Source organism: Balaenoptera borealis (assembly GCF_965194805.1).
Source record: "Balaenoptera borealis genome assembly, chromosome: 3".
Taxonomy (NCBI): Eukaryota; Metazoa; Chordata; class Mammalia; order Artiodactyla; family Balaenopteridae; genus Balaenoptera; species Balaenoptera borealis.
The window spans coordinates 106,086,379-106,105,902 of record NC_138866.1 but is presented as its reverse complement, the minus strand read 5'-3'; the positions used below and the strand labels follow the sequence as shown (position 1 = coordinate 106,105,902).

Here is a 19,524-nt window from a genome sequence, read left to right as displayed (position 1 = left end):
CCAGAGAGTAGAAAGACAAGACTACTTTTCCTTCGGATAATATTCACACATTCCCCCACAGGGCTTCACTTAGTCCTCGCAACACTTCGCAGCAGCCAGAACATTGCCTTTTATAGGGAGGAAACAGAATCAGAGAAGTTAAGGGATTTGTATGCAAATAGCTAGGAAGTGGAACAGCTACTTTTAGAACTAGAATGCAGTTGGATACCTTCTTGTGCCATCTTGCTTTTTTTTTTTTTAAAACAAATTTATTTATTTATTTATTTATTTTTGGCTGCGTTGGGTCTTTGTTGCTGCGCACGGGCTTTCTCTAGTTGCGGCGAGAGGGGGCTACTCTTTGTTGCAGTGCGCAGGCTTCTCACTACGGTGGCTTCTCTTGTTGCGGAGCATGGGCTCTAGGCTCGCGGGCTTCAGTAGTTGTGGCTCATGGGCTCTAGAGCGCAGGCTCAGTAGTTGTGGCACACAGGCTTAGTTGGTCCGCGGCATGTGGGATCTTCCCGGACCAGGGCTCAAACCCGTGTCGCCTGCAATGGCAGGCGGATTCTCAACCACTGCACCACCAGGGAAGTCCCATCTTGCTTATTTCTACTCACCATGGAAGGAATATACTTTGGGCTCAACCAGTTCTCAAGAGTTGTTTTGTGGCTGCTGCAGTTGTTGTGCTGTCTTTGGTGGACGTGTATTTAACACGTTTGAGAGAGATTCAACAGAGGCCAGTCTTAAACTAGACCTTAAAGAAGGGCTGGATATAGAAAGGCCGGGAGAGGACTTCCCTGGCAGTCCAGTGGTTGGGACTCCGCGCTCTCACTGCCGAGGGCCCGGGTTCAATCCCTGGTCAAGGAACTAAGATCCCGCAAGCCTCGCAGTGCGGCCAGAAAAAAGAAGGCTGGGAGGCAGTAGAACCAGGGGTAAGGTTTCTGGGAGGCTCAAGGGTAGACCCCGTGTGGCCTGTGGGAGCCACAGGAAGCAGCCAGGCATGAGAGAGTGAGAGGTGCACCCTTGGGAGTGGGAGACAGAGTTGAAACAGCAGCCCAGGTCCAGGAGCAGGAGGCATGTTCCTGCTCACGGTGTGTTCCTACAGCAGTAAGTTACCTTCTTAACCTGGCTACAGTCCGTGGTGTGGCCTGGAGGAGGAGGAGACTGAGGGTAGAGACTGAGCTCCTGCGACAGTCTAGCATGAGAAAACAGGGTGTGTAGGAGATGGCAATGGAAAGCAAGGGGCAGAGATCTGTTTTTGCATCTATTGCAAATCCAATCCTTTGGCTTTAATTACAGTCATTAGTGTCAGTAGATGGCAGAGTGAATTTCCATAGGTAGGTGAGAATTTCACAAATCTCTTCCTACGTGTCAGTGAGCATGGGCTAGGTGGATATGTTTGTATAACCCCCTCCCCTGTAATCAAGGCAGTAGGTCTTACTTAAGCAGATAATTTCACAGACCAGACATAAACTAGACTCTAATACACAACTGTGGCAACTGTGCTTCTTTCCTGCAGATGTTAACTTTTTTTTTTGAATTTTATTTATTCTTTTTTATAAGCAGGTTCTTATTAGTTATCTATTTTATACATATTAGTGTATACATGTCAATCCCAATCTCCCAATTCATCCCACCACCACCCATCCCCCGCTTTCCCCCCTTGGTGTCCATACGTTTGCTCTCTACATGTGTCTCAATTTCTGCCTTGCAAACCAGTTCATCTGTACCATTTTTCTAGATTCCACATATATGTGCTAATATACAATATTTGTTTTTCTCTGACTTACTTCACTCTGTATGACAGACTCTAGGTCCATCCACGTCTCTATAAACAACCCAATTTCATTCCTTTTTATGGCTGAGTAATATTCCATTGTATATATGTACCACATCTTCTTTATCCATTCGTCTGTCAATAGGCATTTAGGTTGCTTCCATGTCCTGGCTATTGTAAATAGTTCTGCAATGAACATTGGGGTGCATGTGTCTTTTTGAATTATGGTTTCCTCTGGGTATATGCCCAGTAGTGGGATGACTGGGTCATATGGTGGTTCTATTTTTAGTTTATTTATTTATTTTTTTTAAATTTATTTATTATTTATTTATTATTTATTTCTGGTTGTGTTGGGTCTTCGTTTCTGTGTGAGGGCTTTCTCTAGTTGCGGCGAGCGGGGGCCACTCTTCATTGCGGTGCGCGGGCCTCTCACTGTTGCGGCCTCTCTTGTTGTGGAGCACAGGCTCCAAACACACAGGCTCAGTAGTTGTGGCTCACGGGCCCAGTCGCTCCGCGGCACGCGGGATCCTCCCAGACCAGGGCTCGAACCCGCGTCCCCCGCACCGGGAGGCAGACCCTCAACCACTGCGCCACCAGGGAAGCCCTATTTTTAGTTTTTTAAGGAACCTCCATACTGATCTCCATAGTGGCTGTATCAATTTACATTCCCACCAACAGTGCAAGAGGGTTCCTTTTCTCCACACCCTCTCCAGCATTTGTTGTTTGTAGATTTTCTGATGATGCCCATTCTAACTGGTGTGAGGTGATACCTCCTTGTAGTTTTGATTTGCATTTCTCTAATAATTAGTGATGTTGAGCAGCTTTTCATGTGCCTCTTGGCCATCTGTATGTCTTCTTTGGAGAAATGTCTATTTAGGTCTTCTGCCCATTTTTTGATTGGGTTGCTTGTTTTTTTAATATTGAGCTGCATGAGCTGTTTATATATTTTGGAGATTAATCCTTTGTCCGTTGATTTGTTTGCAAATATTTCCTCCCATTCTGAGGGTTGTCTTTTTGTCTTGTTTATAGTTTCCTTTGCTGTGCAAAAGCTTTTAAGTTTCATTAGGTCCCATTTGTTTATTTTTCTTTTTATTTCCATTTCTCTAGGAGGTGGATCAAAAAAGATCTTGCTGTGATTTATGTCAAAGAGTGTTCTTCCTATGTTTTCCTCTAAGACTTTTATAGTGTCCAGTCTTACATTTAGGTCTTTAATCCATTTTGAGTTTATTTTTGTGTGTGGTGTTAGGGAGTGTTCTAATTTCATTCTTTTACACGTAGCTGTCCAGTTTTCCCAGCACCACTTATTGAAGAGGCTGTCTTTTCTCCATCGTATATCCTTGCCTCCTTTGTCATAGATTAGTTGACCATAGGTGTGTGGGTTTATCTCTGGGCTTTCTATCCTGTTCCACTGATCTATATTTCTGTTTTCTGCAGATGTTAACTTTTATGGCAAGTATATCATACAAAACAGATTTTTTTGCTTCAAGGTTATTAATCACAAATATTTTTTTAATGTTTTCTCCCATATGCGTTAGCTAGGTTAAACCAGAGGAAGCTTATTTTTTCTTTAATTTTTAGTAGGTAATACATTCATAGAGTTCAAACATTTTAAAAGTAGAAAAGGTATACACTAAAATAAATCTCCCATTCACTCCTGTCCCATCTGCTCAGTTACCACCTTGCCCACTCTGCACCTCAAGTAGGAATCACTGTTAATTACTTTCTTGATGATCCTTCTAGTAACTTTGTGTACACCACAAAACAGTCTAGATATATTTATTTTCCCCTCCTGGTTTACATAAATGGTAGCACACTACATATGATATTTTCCTATGTCTTGCTTTTTTTTTTACCACTTACTCTATATCTTTGAAATTTTTCTGTATCTCTTTTTGAAGAGCTTACTCATTCTTTTTTTTTTTTTTTTTACAACTCTGTGTATTATAGAGATGTAATTTATTTTACTTTCTCCTTCTTAATGGACGTGTAGGCTTCCAATCTTTTTACTATTACAAACAATGCTTAACAACTAAGTTCATATATACATCATCTCACATATGTGAGACTTTATCTACAGAATAAATTCTTAGAAAGAAGCTTGCTGAGTCAAAGGATGTAGCCATTTGTAATTTGGGTAGATACTGCGAATTGTTCTCCCTAAGAGTAATGTAGATGACATTCCAAGCAGCAATCTTCCTGTTCCTCCACAGCACGGCTAATGCAGCATCCTGTCCCACTTTTGCAGTTTTGCCAGTCTGTTAGGTGAAAATAGCATCTCAGTACCATTTTAATCTGAATTTCTCTTATTGAGAATGAGGCCAAGCATCTCGTCATACATTTAAGAGCTATTCATCTTTCCTTTACTATAAGCTATCTGTCAAAAATATTTTGCCTATTTTTATGAGTTGTGGCCTTTTTCCTCTTGACTCATGGGCACTCTTTAAATACTCAGGATATTAGCCTATTATCTATAATATGAAGGCAAATAATTTTTCCCAGCTCGTCATTTGACTTTGATGTTTTTGTCAGCACTAGTCTTCATTTTAATGTAGTCAAAGTTATCAACTTTTCCTTTTGTGATTTTGGGATTGCACGTCATAGGCAGAAACTGCCTTCCCCACCCCAAGAGTATAAAAGAATTCACACATATTTTCTTCTGGCACTTGCAAGTTTCATTTTTTAGCATCTTTGATCTATTCAGAATTTACCCAGGTGTAAGTCTGTACCAACACCATATACTGACTGGTCCATTTTCCTCCCTTCATTTCAGATGCCACATTTATCATATATTGGGGTACATTTCTGGGCTTTTTTTCACTGATGTCTATTCATTTATGTGCCAATACTATATACTGTTATTCTTTTTTTTAAAGAATTTCTTTTTTTGGGGGGGGGGTATTTATTTATTTATTTATTTATGGCTGTGTTGGGTCTTCATTTCTGTGCGAGGGCCCTCTCCAGCTGTGGCAAGTGGGGGCCACTCTTCATCGCGGTGCGTGGGCCTCTCACCATCGCGTCCTCTCCCGTTGCAGAGCACAGGCTCCAGACGCGCAGGCTCAGTAGTTGTGGCTCACAGGGCTAGTTGCTCCACGGCATGTGGGACCTTCCCAGACCAGGGCTCGAACCCGTGTCTCCTGCACTGGCAGGCAGACTCTCAACCACTGCGCCACCAGGGAAGCCCACTATATACTGTTTTAATCACTGAGGCTTTCTCAATTTCTTGTAATATTAAGAGGGATAGTCTCCTTCATTGCCTTTTTTTCCCCAGAATTTCAACTCTTCATATTTATTTTCTGTATACCTTGGAACCACCTAGTCCAGTTGTAAAAAACAACATAAAAATCTGTTGGTATTTTTATTGGGTTATATTAAATTTGTATATTAACTTGAACGGTATTAACATCTTATGATGTTGAATCTTCCTTTCTAAGTACATGGCATATCCTTCTACTTGTTAAAGTCTACTTCCAGATACCTCGTAGTTTTTGTTGTTGTTATTTCCTCTAACTGGTTGTTTTTTTGTATATTGAAACCTAACATGTGTCCATTAATCTTTTACCCTGCTATCTTACAGAATTCTTTTATTGTTTATAGTAGTTTTTTTTATTGGTCCACTTGAGCTTTCTGGGTATATCACCATATAGTTTGTAAACAGTGATAGTTTTACATCTACCTGTCCAGTTTTTATACCTCTAAAAACTATTTATTTCTCTTGTTTAATTTATTTCTCTTGTTTAATTCCATTGGCTAGGGTCTCCAGTACAATGTTAAATAATAATAGCGGTAGCTGGCTTCCTCATCTTATTCCTGATTTTGGAGGGAATGCTTTGAATGTAAAGATTACTATCGCCACAAAAATTGTCCTGTAAATAATAAACTTCATTCTGTGATAAAATTCCCTCGGTTCATTTAAAATATGATTCCATCATAAGGAACATCATAAACTCAAATATCTTCACGCAGTAGCAACTGAGAGGGAGTTCTAAGCTCTAGCATCCCTCCACATTTGACTTACTGACAGTTCCTGGGTGAGCTGTCGAATCTTCTGTCTCATTTCATCATAGTCTCCGTACATTCGCTTCCTTACGTTTTCCAAAGTGGCTCTTACCTGCAGCCCACAAAGATGCTATTTAGAGATCACGCTACAATATTTTCAAGTGAGATTTCTGAAACATTTAAGAAACCCTAATGAGAGAAGGGCCCCACAAAAAAACAATCTTTTTTTTTTTTCACACACACACACTTTTATTTTTACAAGAGATAAATAGACTGACACGAAGCATTGTACATGGATGACCACAACAAAAGCAACAATGACTGCAATTACCAAACCTGAAACACACTCATACTATGTCATATATTGACATTCAGTCCAGTAATCCTCCACTGTAACAGCTCCTTTACTTTGCAGTGAAAATTGATTTGTATATTCAAAAAAAACAATCTTAAGAACAGGACAATTGGGATATTAAGAAAGAAGATCAATCTAATTAGAAGCTGGTGGAATTATCCAAATAATATTGATGATAATAATAATAATAAATGCATATTGTGATTATATATAATTATTGATAACTATTAATTATACAAATAACATGCTCTAAAGAAAGATTCGTTTACTGAAATTCACCTACCACCCTTAAAACCATATTCAGGCCAGATTTTCCCCTTTTCCTATCACATGTTTTTACAAGTAGGAAATGTTGAACAAGTTGACTTTCTAAACACATGGCTAGGAGGACCAAAACACCAAAAAGCAAAAGCCACCTCTAATTTTCCCTATCTCTGCCCTGACTGCCAAAGAACAAATAAATGTTTGGAATATGAGGTAGGAAAGTATGAGCTTAGAGAGCCCGTAAAAGTGAAATTCAGTTCCTCAGTAATCACCAACAATACACAAGGCACTAAATATAAGTCAGGTGATCCCCCAAACACCTGTTTATACAAACTCTGTTTAAATTTCTCTATAGTACGACTTCCAGAGGAGTAACGGGGCCTTAAATATATTTTCAATAAAAACAAAAAACCTAACAAATAGTCTCTGTCTTCCCCCTTCTTCTGGTGCCCCTAGGAGGATGAAGAACTCAGGGATCCTCGAATAGAACAGGAAGCCTCAAGGGAGCCCTCTCCAGAATGCTCTGGAACTTCTATCACAGGAAAGGCTCAAAGGCAGCAGTTTGGTTTGATGGGTGTGTAGGGCACAGCATGAGGGGACCTAATTTTGAAGCTGTACTTGCACAACTAGCACGTTGTTTTAAACTGACTGCATGTTTATTAGGAGTGACTGGATATTGGTGGAGACTCCAGGGCAGGAAGGAGAGGGCAAGTCAAGACACCACGCCCTCCCCAGGTGAATTCTAGTAATAAAGACTACTTTCTTGTCATTGACTACAAACATTTTGGCGAAATGAGCCAAAAGCACAACTTTTCATTCTGGGCAGGCAGAATGGCTCTCATCTGTGGTCCTGAGCTAGCTCTTGGGCTGCTCACCACTGGGAAGTGGGTGGAGCTGGGTGTTGCTCCCATTGGCAAATACTGCAGGAAGCCAACTAAGCCAGAGTCACCCACAAGCAAGGGAGGGCACACAAACCCATAAATACACTCAGGAATGAGGAGCGAGTGATAGGTCTGAAACCAGCTATAGAAGGTGTTTACCCGGAAATTAATTTTAAGTTGCAGATCACAGTGGCGGTTTGGAAATTCAGGTCACTTACTCCCCTGTGACCTGGGCACCTGACAGTCTGAACGTACTATCTTGTCTTGGGCAATCTACAACTCTCCAATCTGTTTAGAAGGTTTACCTCTGAAGTGGTGGTGCCATGTTATTTGGGGCATTTCAGTGAGGAAGGCCTAAGCATTTCCATGAGAAAAATACAGGAAACTAGGAAGGTGCAAGCTGTTCCTACATAGGAAAATTAGGAATGGGATACTGTGAATGGTTAAAACTGATCTTTGGGGGTTGGATGACTGGGGCTCTGAGGCTGGTGGTTGTCACACACCTTCTGCATGTTTGTGTAGGAGTATGGCTCTTCTGGCTTTTCTTCATTTTCTCTGCTAAGCATTTATTATCTTTTTTTATTCCCTAAAATCGTACAAGTATCCAAATCTTTCGAGACACATTAAGAAATGCACATATATTATTTTTGATATTTGATAAGAGATGTTCTTCTCAAAAACTCAAACAAAAGCTGACAACATGTGTTTATGTCTTATTCGCAAACACAACCAAATAAAACGGGGCACAAAGAACTAGTTTTGACCTTAAGGGTCCCTTCCCAGACCCCACAATCTATACATGAGAAAACTGAAGCCCAGACAGGGCAAAAGTTTGTCTGGGCCAAAGAGCTAGACCTTGATCCAAGATCTATGGGGACTCTATTGCCCATGCTGCCCCTGTTTCTCACTTTCTAGTCCACAGGCCAGTGTTCTGGTGCAGCTCATTGCCTCTCTATCTAATCACTCTGGTTTGGGTCACAAAGGCACTGGTCAATCTAGGGAGACACTGGGTGGACCAAAAAGGAATGGAGATGATGGATGGATGCATGGATGGATGGATGGATGGCGGGACAGGTAGGTAAGTAGACAGATATAGATAGATAGATAAAAAAGAAATGAAAAAATTACAAAGAAATGCTCCAAAATGTTAACAACTGTTCTGGTTGAATCGTAGAATTACGGGTGATTTTGTTTTCTTCTTCATACATGTTTACATTTTCCAAAATTTCTCAATAGAACATATAGTTTAAAAGAAACGTAATATTCAATCCCTGGTCAGGGAACTAAGATCCCGCAAGCCGCGCAGCATGGCAAAAAAAAAAAAAAAAAGTAATATTAATTACAAAAAAATTGTATTAATTGGCCTGGGTTGGACAATGTCTATCGTGGTTAACTTCCCACCATCCATTTCAACCTAACCGATTGGTCTGAACCAGCAATAGTCATCCTATTCCCCTTGGCAGTGATGGATTTGGGAATGGGCACGTGACCTGGGTCCTGGCCAATGAGAAACAAGGGGAAGTCTAATGGAGGGTCTCTAAAGAGTAACTAGAGATGACTGTCCTCTTTTCCTCCTCCAGACACCATCATATTTTTAGATGTTGCCATGAGCATGAGGCTGAAGGAGAAAAGAACCAAGGGAAACTCAGAGAAGTAGAACTGGAGCTTGGAGAGGCCTGCTTGGAGCCCACCTACCCCTAGAGTTATCCCCACATGAGACAAATTTCCTTTTCAAGTTGGCTTTTCTGTTACTTGCAGTGAAAAGCATCCAAATTTATACAGTTGTCCAAACTCGTACATTAGGAGTGTTCAATGTAATAAGCAAAACTACTTAAGAGCCTACTTATCATACATGGAAGAAAGAAGCCATTTGGTCTCCTGAGTATCCCTACTTAGTAACATCTAGAAATTCACTCTATACCTCACTGCAGAATTACATCTGTGCTTTTCCTATTACCATGAAGATCTGTAGCCACATTTCCATCCACAATGATAACACTTAGAATTGTTTCAAAATGCCTTATTACATTCATATCAATGCTTCCAACTCCACCCTCTTACATGCTACAAGAAGTGTATAAACCAGAAAAAAAAAATCCTTAAACAACTCACATCTTTGATGTAGTTCATCTCTTCTTTCAGCTGATTGGTGGTCCACCCATACACCACCATTTCTTTCTGCTGGTTTTGATCTGATCTTCGCACCACACCATAGACAACACCCTGAGGGAGTTTCATGGTGGGTTCATCATTGCTCAGGTCACGATACTAAAAGAGGGTAGAAAGAGAGAAAAGAATAATGACTCTTTAGGCCTCGTAGAGACAGCTGTCATCATGGGCCCACTGTATATGGTTATGCAGGTTGTACCCAGCACTAGGGTGCCTGGCAGTGGGGAGAGCGGCCAGTAGAAATCCAGCCTGGCCTCTGCTCGCCAAGTCACACCTGGCCTGGGCTGAGCCTGCCTTTACCCTGGAGGAAAAGCACCTTTCCCTAATCTCTACCGAAGCTCTGTTCCTTTACCTCGTAGTACATCTGCAGGGCCCTATCTTCCCAGAGAAGGTGCCTTTACTTAATTAATTCTCACAAAGGTGCCAGGTGGACGTGCGCCATCCTTGATAACAAGAGTGAGTGTCTAAAATCTCGCATTCTTGGTAATACTGTTTTTCTCTTTATACCAGTTCCTCTGTATGACTTCATCCTCATCATTAACTGTGTGGCCTGAAATGCATGAGGTTGAGATACGCAAGGGAAGAATTTTGGCAGCCATCTGGCAGCCAGATTGTCCTCTGAGGTTAGGGCTGACCCTGGAGCCAGTTCCGAGGAAAGGGGGTGGGGTCACCTGTTGTGACCATTCATGAAATATTTCTGAAAAGCCAGGCAGAGGTGGCATACCTTCACCCCAAAAGAATCTTCTGCTCCTTAACTCTCTCAGTTAAAGCTCTGATCAGTGCTGAAGTGCAAATACCTTTGGGAAGTGGGGAACATGTCCAAGTCCTAACACATCTTCATAGACTGAAGGCTCAAGAAGCAGGAGGAAGAGAAACTAAGATTTGTTGAGCACCTACTATAAGCTAGAAATGTTCCTTACACGTTTAATGTTCACAACGACACCGTGACATGGTGACTGTCCTGTCCACTTTATAGCTGAGAAAACTGAAGTTCAGAGAGGTTAAGTCTCTCCCTTATGGTCACACATCTAGATTCAAGCCCAATTCTGTCTGACACTAAGGACACCTCCCCACAGCGCAGGCTTTGTTACACGTAGAGGCACAGAGTAGGCCTTCACAATATGGAAGGGAAGGGACAGGAAAAACTCAAGATGAGACAGTGAGACTTCAGAGAAAAACCAGCCTACATCTAATCTTCCTTGGGACAATGCCACAGAAGGCTGAATTCCATTATGGCAACTCTGTTCTCACACTAATTTTAAAACCACCTTTGCATAAATTCTTTCTATGCACTTGCGAAACATCTTTGACATATAAAACTACAATTTGCATTTTAAAATCATTCATTTGCAGCAGAATAGTAAGTACTTTATGATCCCATTCAGTCAAAGTTTGTAAAAGTAAAGCAAAGTTACCAGACAAATTATTAATCATTAACGACATCTAAGGAGGGGACAGTGGGGAGGGGCAGGGATACTGGAGGTCATGATGACTTCAATTTTTTCTTTATACCCTTGTGTATGGTTTGTTTACAATGTGAGCTTTTTTAAAAAAAATTAAGAAAACGAAACATCCATTGCTTCCCACTCTTCTGTACAAACCTGTTAAGAGAGAAAACATGAGGAGTGGGACACTCTGCATTTGCTTCTGGAAAACGCTTCCACTTGAGCCCCTCATACCTGGGTCCCAAGGGCACTGAGGCAACTCTTGAAGTTGGTACCTAAGTTTGGGTGAGTGGGGGGTTAAATGGCTCTCAGTGGAGTGCGAAGCTGGGATTAGATATCCCTGCTTTATTTACTACACATTTAATTAGGAAGAGGAAAAGCTCTAATGAAAGTCCCCACATACCAGGAAACCAAAGCATGCTCTTTCTGTCACCAACTCCACCCACTTCCTGAAAAACAAACTGATGTCGGCCTAAGGCTTTGGGGAAATGCATTTCTGCAAAGCAAAGGTTTTCGCAGGTGGCCTGGCTTACAGGAAAATGCTCAGGTGGCCGGATACAGAGGACTCTGCCTCCCTGCCCACGCGGGGAGATGAGGACCATCACTGATGGAGACAAATACAAACGTGCCAAGGACAACACAGTCTGTGAAACACCACCCTAGAGGTCGTGGATCTGAAAATTATGCACGTGGAAAGATACCAAAGTTCTGTTAAGTAAAAAAAATAGTAAATTTCATATTCCCATTTTTTGTTTTAGAAGTGTGTGTTTGAGTATGTAAAACACCTAGAAAGATGGACTCCACACTGTTAATGATAGTTTCCTCAGTGAAATGGGATTTCACTCTTCCCTTTATGCTCTTCTGTATTCTATTTTTTAATTAGTTTGAAATAACAGGCATTATCTTTGAATTGATCATTTTTATTTTAATTTTCAAAAAATGAAAACTAGAAAATTATTACAAGGTCAGGGTCTAAATGACAGACCCACAGGGAAGGGCCCAGCACAGGGCTCTCTGCTCAGAGGCAGGGCCACCAGCATGGGCCGTCCCACAAGGACAGGATTCCTGAGGCAGCGTGAGGACAGGGAAAGGGAACGGATGGTTATAAAGAAAGAGAAGGGGAAAATATTTGTTGCCTAGCCATTTTATTATACAATATTTAATCTTCACAGTAACCCTAGTGTGTAAACATTACTCTTTCTTCCAAGGTGGTAGCATTCAAGTGCCTGTGTGTGTCTTTCCAAATCTAGGCCCCTTCCTTAACCAGAAAGCCTTCAGCATAGCTAAGAGGAGAGGAATTGGAACACACATGTCCCTGCGGCCCACAGACCTCAGGGTTAGGGGAGCCAAGAGCCGGGCCCTCAGGTCCAGGGCCATTGGGAGGAGACGGGCCCGGGATGGGAGGCTCTTCTCCAGACTCCTGGCATCCATCTCCCTGGCCCCCACCACCTCCTCTCTGTTCCTTTATCAGCCAACCTCCTTCTTGCCTCAGGCATTTACACAGGCTATTCCCTCTGCCTGCAGAGCCCACTGCTGAGCTGAAATGTCCTTCCCTCAAGGTCATCTTCACTGACCCTTCAGACCGTCAGGTCGCCACAACACTTACCACAATCACAATGGGGTGACTATCAGCATCGTTAATATACGTAAGGCCTGCTCCCCTGCCAACTGGAAGTTCCGGAAAGTCTAGAGTCTTGTCTGTCTTCTTTTCCACCATAATCCCTGGCCTCTAACAGTGATCACCACTTAAGGAGTTTCTCAGTGAATATTTGCTGAATGAATAGGGAGCTTCAGAAGCTGGAAGCGGTTCTGGGGAATTACCCAGAATATGTAAATATGGTCCCCTGAAGAGAACTTCCTTTGTTCCTCTTAGATGGAGGGACAGGGAGATGATATTTGTCCCAATCGTAAAATCTATATCCAGAAAAAGTTGCAAAGGAGCTGAGACTGCTATCATTTTTATGAAAGGTCAGTATACTTTTGGTCAAAAACTGGAGAACCCAGAAGAAAATGAAAAGAGCTGACACGTTTGGCACTGTGTTTGTAGCTAAATTTTTCTCCTCTCGTGTCCTTTAAAATAATCTCCCCATAAGATAAACATTAATTTTTAGGCATGATAATAGCATTGTGATTATATTAAGAGATAATCTTTATCTTTTAGAGAAATATGCTTAAACTATTTATGATATCTGGGATACAGGGTGGAGGAAGTAGACAGGGGTGGAGACGGGGCAGGACTGACTATAGGCTGAGTGTTGTCAGCTGGGTGACAAACAGAATTCTCCTTTTGTTATGTTTGAAATTCTCCATAACTAAAAGTTTTTTAAACTTCTTTATAATGCTGCTCTGTATTAAAAAAAATCAAATTTTAAAAAATGTACACTAGGCCTATTAAAAGCCTCCTGGGCATGAAACAATAGTAGGTAAAATCGCCTTGCAAACAAAAGCCCTAATAAATGCACAGAATGAAAAAGTTATTGCCAAAGAAGGGAAAAGGAAACAATCAACTGAAAGGGCATCCCAGAGCCCTCTGTGCAATGCAGCAGAATTAACAACAGGCATCATCAGTAAACTATATAGAGAATGTCTCAGTGAAACTGTTCCCTGGGATGTAGGCACAGCTTAACACTGACTTACAGGCTCATGCTATGGCTGTTTTCCCTAAAGATACACTTGGTGGCAAGTGCCTTAGAAAAGAAAAACTACAGAAAAGTAACTCAGCCTGAACTCCTGCTGCAAGAATTTTACTGCTGAGGGAGAGCTGGGGTATGAATCCAGTGACAGATGACCATATTTTCCAAACCCTAAGTCAGAATATAAGATCTTACAATGAGATAAGCTCTATAGAGGCAGTGACTGTATCTGCCCTAGTCACCGCTATATCCCCGATACTTAGTATTAATAGATGCTCAATAAGTACATTTTGAAGGCAAGAAGAGAGAGAGAATATTTGGAGTTGTGCCTAGGCCAGAATATTTAGAGTATGTGGTCATCCTAGACACTGATCTGTGCAAAGGAAGAAAATCCCGTGGTCAAGAAGGGTTCTTAGAGAATAATACCAGAAACACAAGTTTTCCAAAAATCCAAATTGATGTTGGTAGACCACCACAGACAGCCCCTGACCCCAGAGGCTAGGACAGGCAGCTGGTCACACGTCCAGCTGCCAATATGACTTAGATGGACCGTAACATGGATTGACTGACATGAAAACTGTAAGCCAAGTTATTTCCAAAACTTTTTGTTTTGGACCTCTTCTTGCAGCCAGAGGGTGGCAGCTGACCTGGGGACTCTAAGTGCTGCGCCTCCGAACATCCTATCCATCTTGTAGGCAGAGGAGGTGACTTTCAGGAATGTGCTCTGACCTGTCTGACCTGTGTGTCCATCGTAGCAAATTATGGTTCCTGGTCATTACTCATGCTTGACTTTGTTTTGCCCGATTGTGACAAAAATGAACGCTACAGCTGAGCCTAAGGGGCTCTTCCACAGCCTGGGATGGGCAGCCCTGGCCCCTCAGAGAAATGGAGACCTTTGGCTTATTGAGATACTTGTTATTTCTGACTATCTCACAGACGGAATAGAGACCACTGCCTAAATAAACTCAGGCTTGGAAGAAGACGGATCACTTTGAATGCTTAAAGATGAGAAGGGAAAGAAAAATTCTAGCCAAGCAGAAATCCCGCAAGAGAATGTAGTTCTAATGATAGTATCCTTTTAAGAGTAACCTCTTAAAGATATTACTCTACACTCTATACTAATATCTTATAGATATTACTCTTTATACTACTCTAAAGATATACTCTATCTATAAAGATATCTCTAAGTAGTATCTTAAAGATATTACTCCATTCTAAGCAGACAATAGCTGCTTAGGCCTAAACACTCCAGGAAAAAGAGAAGGAGAAGAATATCTTGGGGGAGGTGGCAGGATCAGTTCTTTTCTGGAACCCAGGGGTATAGTACACACCTTAGGTAAGTTACCTTGACTGATACAACAGACTTTCCTGATAGGAGGAAGTGTGCAAGTTGACATCACCATGACGACAGGGCCGGGGCACAGATCCGAGACAGAACTGCTACTACTACTAGCTGTGTGGCCCTGTGCAAGTGACTTACTTCACTGTTTCAGGGTCCTGAACAGTAAAATGGGGATAATACCACCAATTTCAGAAGCTTGTCTTAAGGAATACATGGAATAATATACATAAATCATCTAGTGCACTGCTGGGCATACTAGCGGATAACTGACAGATTCTATCGTTAGCGGTGGTGGCTTTACATTTCCGAGCATCTGATTTCCTACTACATTCTCCACATCTGTCTGAATGCTTCCGCCTGTCTGTCCACCTCTCTCCTCTTGGATCCTTTTGCTATTCCCATCACAGTCACCAGATTTACTCTGACAGTGAAACGCTCACCCCTGAACTGGCCTTGGTTTCTCTGCTAGGAAAATGCAAGAGCTTGGTGCGCAATCTCCCGGCCCCTCCTCGGTGTCCAGTGAGGTTGTGGGGCGGGAGCACTTCTGGGGCAGCCGACGCGGCCCTGACCTTATGTTAAACCAGAGCCACTGCACTTTCACCGTTCTACAGATGGCGCTGTCATACATATTCGTTTGAATAGAGTTCTAGAACTAAAGAAATGTGGGGAAATGCTGGCTCCGGGCTAACATTTCCATTTGCTAGAAGAGGAAACTGAGGCCCCTGGAGATGACCTGAGCAGCCCGACCATGACCTCGCGTGATCAGGCAGCCAGGACTAGAGCCCAGGCCTCTTTGCCCTCCAGGGGCTGCTATCTCTGAGAGGCACACAGAGTCCCACACGCTATCGCCAGGGCAGCTCCAGGCCCATCTGAATCACGGCAGCACACTCCCTCATCTGGCAACAGCCTGTGATGTTGTATAAACAGTCACGCCAAGGATGAGAACTCAGCAGCCTTATTCATCCGGGGCTTTTAAGGGAAAGAGGACTATAAAACCGAATGGCAAAGGTTTCCTTTTAACCATTTTACTGGGCTAGGAAAGCCCCCGACTTTTCATACATACACATATATCTGCTCTCCCTCACTCAGGGTTCTCCAAGGTCGAGAGAGAAACAACTTCTTTAAAAACGCAAGTCACTAAAGGACATCTATGACAGAAGCATGTTAATAGCTAATTAAAATATTATCCACTTCAAGCTACTTTGTCACTTTGGAAACACCTCACCATCACACAGCCTCAGAACGGGCAGAGCTCAGATCGTATTCTCTAAAATTCAACTATGCAGTGAGACCCTGATTCAACACGATAAAGGTTTAATAGCTGGTGTTGGTTCTATCTCTTACTTCTCTGTGTATGTGTGTATCTGTGTGTGCATAAGAATATCTGCACATAGATTTGGATAGGAACATGGATACATACATTCACAAAGTTCTTTGAAAATGATAGGGGTTTAATTTCAAAATTATCTACTACCAATTTTAATTTTAATGTTCAACAATTTAATAAACATGTCATCAATCCCTCAACACGAAATCTGTGTCTACAAACTAATCAGCATTTCCTCTTCCATATAATTAATGACGTTTAATATACAAATAAAAGTCCATCGCTCATTTGCCCGAGTTGTTAATACAATTTAAGGTGAGAATATTCCACAAAGAAACTTATCATGGGTTGAACTGTGTCCTGCAAATAGAGAGGATGTTGGAGCCCCCATCCCCAGTACCTCAGAATTTGGCCTTATTTGGAGACAGGGTCAAGTTAAGAAGAGGTCACTGGAGTTAAGACCTAATCCTATATGACTAGTGTCCTTACAAAAAGAGGACAAATTGGATTCAGAGACAAACACACACAGGGAGAACAGCATGTAAAGCTGGAGTGATGCTGCCACAGCCAGGGGTTGCCAAGAGCCGCCAGAAGCTGAAAGAGGCAAGGAAGGATTCTTCCCTGGAGCCCTCAGAGAGAGCAAGGCCCTGCTGATACCTTGATCCCGGACTTTCAGCCTCCAAGACTGGGACACCATAAATTTCTGTTGTTTAAGCCCCCCAGTTTGTGCAACTTTTTTATGGCAGCCCAAGGAAACTAATACAAAACTGAATCATCATAATCCACAGTCACGCACTAAGCGCCAACTACGGGCAAAATTAAAAGACTGCACATTTTTATGTGTGTGTATATATGTACATGTTGTACACGGATGTTGCAGGAATATGTGTGTATAGATATTTGGAGTGCTTAGCAGCAGATGGCTAGGTGCCAAGGGAGAGGGTAGCCTGGGTATCCTGTAGCTCAAGAGAGGGGATAATCACCCAAGCACAGGCAGTCCAGGAAGGTCTTGGGGAAGCGGGCCTTCAGTAGGGCCTTGAAGGATGAGGAGACTTGGATAAACTGAGAGTGGCTGGGCAGAGACTCATAAATGATCCAGATGTCATACTTTTAAATACTAAAATAACGGTAATACAGCAATAAAATATCTGTCCATAAAAGTAACACCATGCAGAGAACACTGAACACCAACTCAGCCACCAGTAGGACGGGGACTCGGGAGAGCAAAGCTGATGTACGGGGTGTGCATCCCCCCCAAAGAGGCCAACCTGTGTACGGAGGAGTTCTCTGAGGTAAGGTTTGTGCAGAGCGAGGAGGCGAGGCCCAGGTGTATTGGCAGAGGGATGCTCAGAGGGGGACATCATAACATCAGAAAAGATGCAGCAGGCACAGCCCAAGAGCGAGGAGGAGATGCAGGACGGGCAGTTTCAGGAAGGAGAATGACTTCTCCAGGGGGGACAGGGGAGAAAAGCGAAGAACCAGGGCCACTGGGTTTGACAAACAAGGGGAAGCGATTTGGCATTAAGTCATTGCCTCTCTAATTAGTGTTCCAGGCCAGACACTGTGGTGGGACCTTTGCATATACTAGCTCAGTTACTCTTTGCAGCTAGGCTTTAATGTGCCTACTTGAAAGATGAGGAAACTAATAGCAGAGAAACAAAGTGTCTGGGAGCCATCCGGGGACTGGGGAAAGCAGTCTCGGGGCAGGTGGGATCTTCCTTAAGAGAAAGACGAAGAGGAGCAGGCACCTGAGCATCTGCCTTAGGAGCAGGAAGCCGTCCACATCCACCCGAGGAACCCATGACTCCAGAGAAAGACGCTGCCTCTGCTGTGATTACCTCCAGAAGCCTCCAAACACCCCATCCTGAAGCTGGGCAACCTGTACCACCTGCTACACCCTTCCCCCCCTCCACTGCGAGTAATTCCTCTTCCTGATGATTTGGGGCCAGTAGACAGAATGGCCCAGCTGGCAGTGGTGTCTGTGTGTGGCCGGCTGCCCCATGGCATCCGTAGGTCCTCAAAAGACACTAAGCATCCTCCATGACTGTGAAAAAGAACAAGGCCCGGTCCTGCCCTCAGCCGGCTGAAGCTCTAACAGGGCCCTGGAAATCCTCTGAGAAGTTTCGCTTTATCAGTAACCCACTCTGGGCCACTTAACGGCTTCTATATCCGAGCGAGCTCCAAACCCCGCCTTTGCACGCCGCAGACCCCTCCAAAGGAACCAAAGTCACTTCACCAGTGTTCCCGGCATCTTGCAATTTTGTGGGCTATGTATGATGTCACAGAGAGGGGCAGGCACACTGAAGGCACATCAGAGGAGCTGGCACCCCCAGGGCCTCCTTGCTGGTGCCTGCCTCTGGCTCCCAATGACTCAAGACCAGGCACCTGTCTAGGACATGGTGACGAAATCACCCAGAACAGCCTCACAGTTACCACCAGGACCTTCAAGTGCGGCCACCACCCAAGGACTTCGGTTCTGGGGTAACAGCCAGCCGCACCCTCCTCCTCTCTACCCCAGTTCTTCTGCAGTGAGTCACTGATGCATCAGAGATGGGCACTCAGGCTGCACACCTGGTCCACCCAGTCTAAGAAGCATCCTGGCGCATCCTCTCCCCCAGCATTTCTCCGCACGCCCCTTGAGTTCCCAGGCGGGAGGGTGTAGGGTGCAGGGAGACTGGAAGGACTTTGTCCCCCACCAGCGCCACTTTCACCTGGATTACATCCTGGTTCAGGATGACGTTTTGATCAACAAAAAAAAAAAAAAAAAAAAAGGAGGGTCTATGGCATAGAACACATTGCCTCTTCCTTCGGGAATACTTGACTATTCTAGTGCAGTGACATGCCCTCCGGTGCCTCACAGCACCCACTGTCCCAGTGTCAGCACCCAGAAGCCCCTCACCAACACCTCCCCAGGCGTGCAGCTCGGGTCTAACTCCCAAAGACCAAATTTCCCACTGTCTCTACCATGCATACGGGGCCCTTGTCCTGTCACTCACCCCAGCCTGGGCCCCTTTCTCCAGCAAGCACTCGTTCTGATTCCCCATGTGCTAAGCTGCCCATTAACCCCTGGACACAGCCCAGGGCCACTTCTCTGACCAATCTATCAGCTTTGAAAGGAAGGACAGGGAGGGGATTGGTGAGGGCAGAAGGGGACCCCTTCCCCCAGCAACACAGGCCCCTGGGCATCAGCCAGGGTCCAGCAGCCAAAGCCTGACCACTCCCGCTCTCTTTGGTTATGAGCTTTTACCCCCAAACTTTTTCTTTGGAGAATGTTCAAAGGTACAGAGAAGCTGGAAGAATAAACTACGTAACCAATGTACCGTTATCACAAGTAAGAAAAGTACTATTTATTCAATAAT

General features: G+C 43.5%; 1 protein-coding gene across 10 annotated transcripts in view; it reads right to left on the bottom strand.

The window, feature by feature from the left end:
* Positions 1-19,524, bottom strand: part of MYZAP (myocardial zonula adherens protein) — a 99,363-nt gene that overhangs the window by 67,350 nt on the left and 12,489 nt on the right. For all 10 annotated transcript variants that reach the window (XR_014243419.1, XR_014243420.1, XR_014243421.1 and 7 more), the window contains exons 3-4: positions 9,362-9,517; positions 5,769-5,861 (exon numbers count right to left, since the gene is read on the bottom strand). Coding sequence is in view for 7 of the 10 variants with exons in the window: in XM_082388141.1 (XP_082244267.1) it covers positions 5,769-5,861; positions 9,362-9,517 (249 nt within the window). In the remaining 3 variants the exon portion in view is untranslated. The remainder of the gene's footprint in view (positions 1-5,768; positions 5,862-9,361; positions 9,518-19,524) is intronic.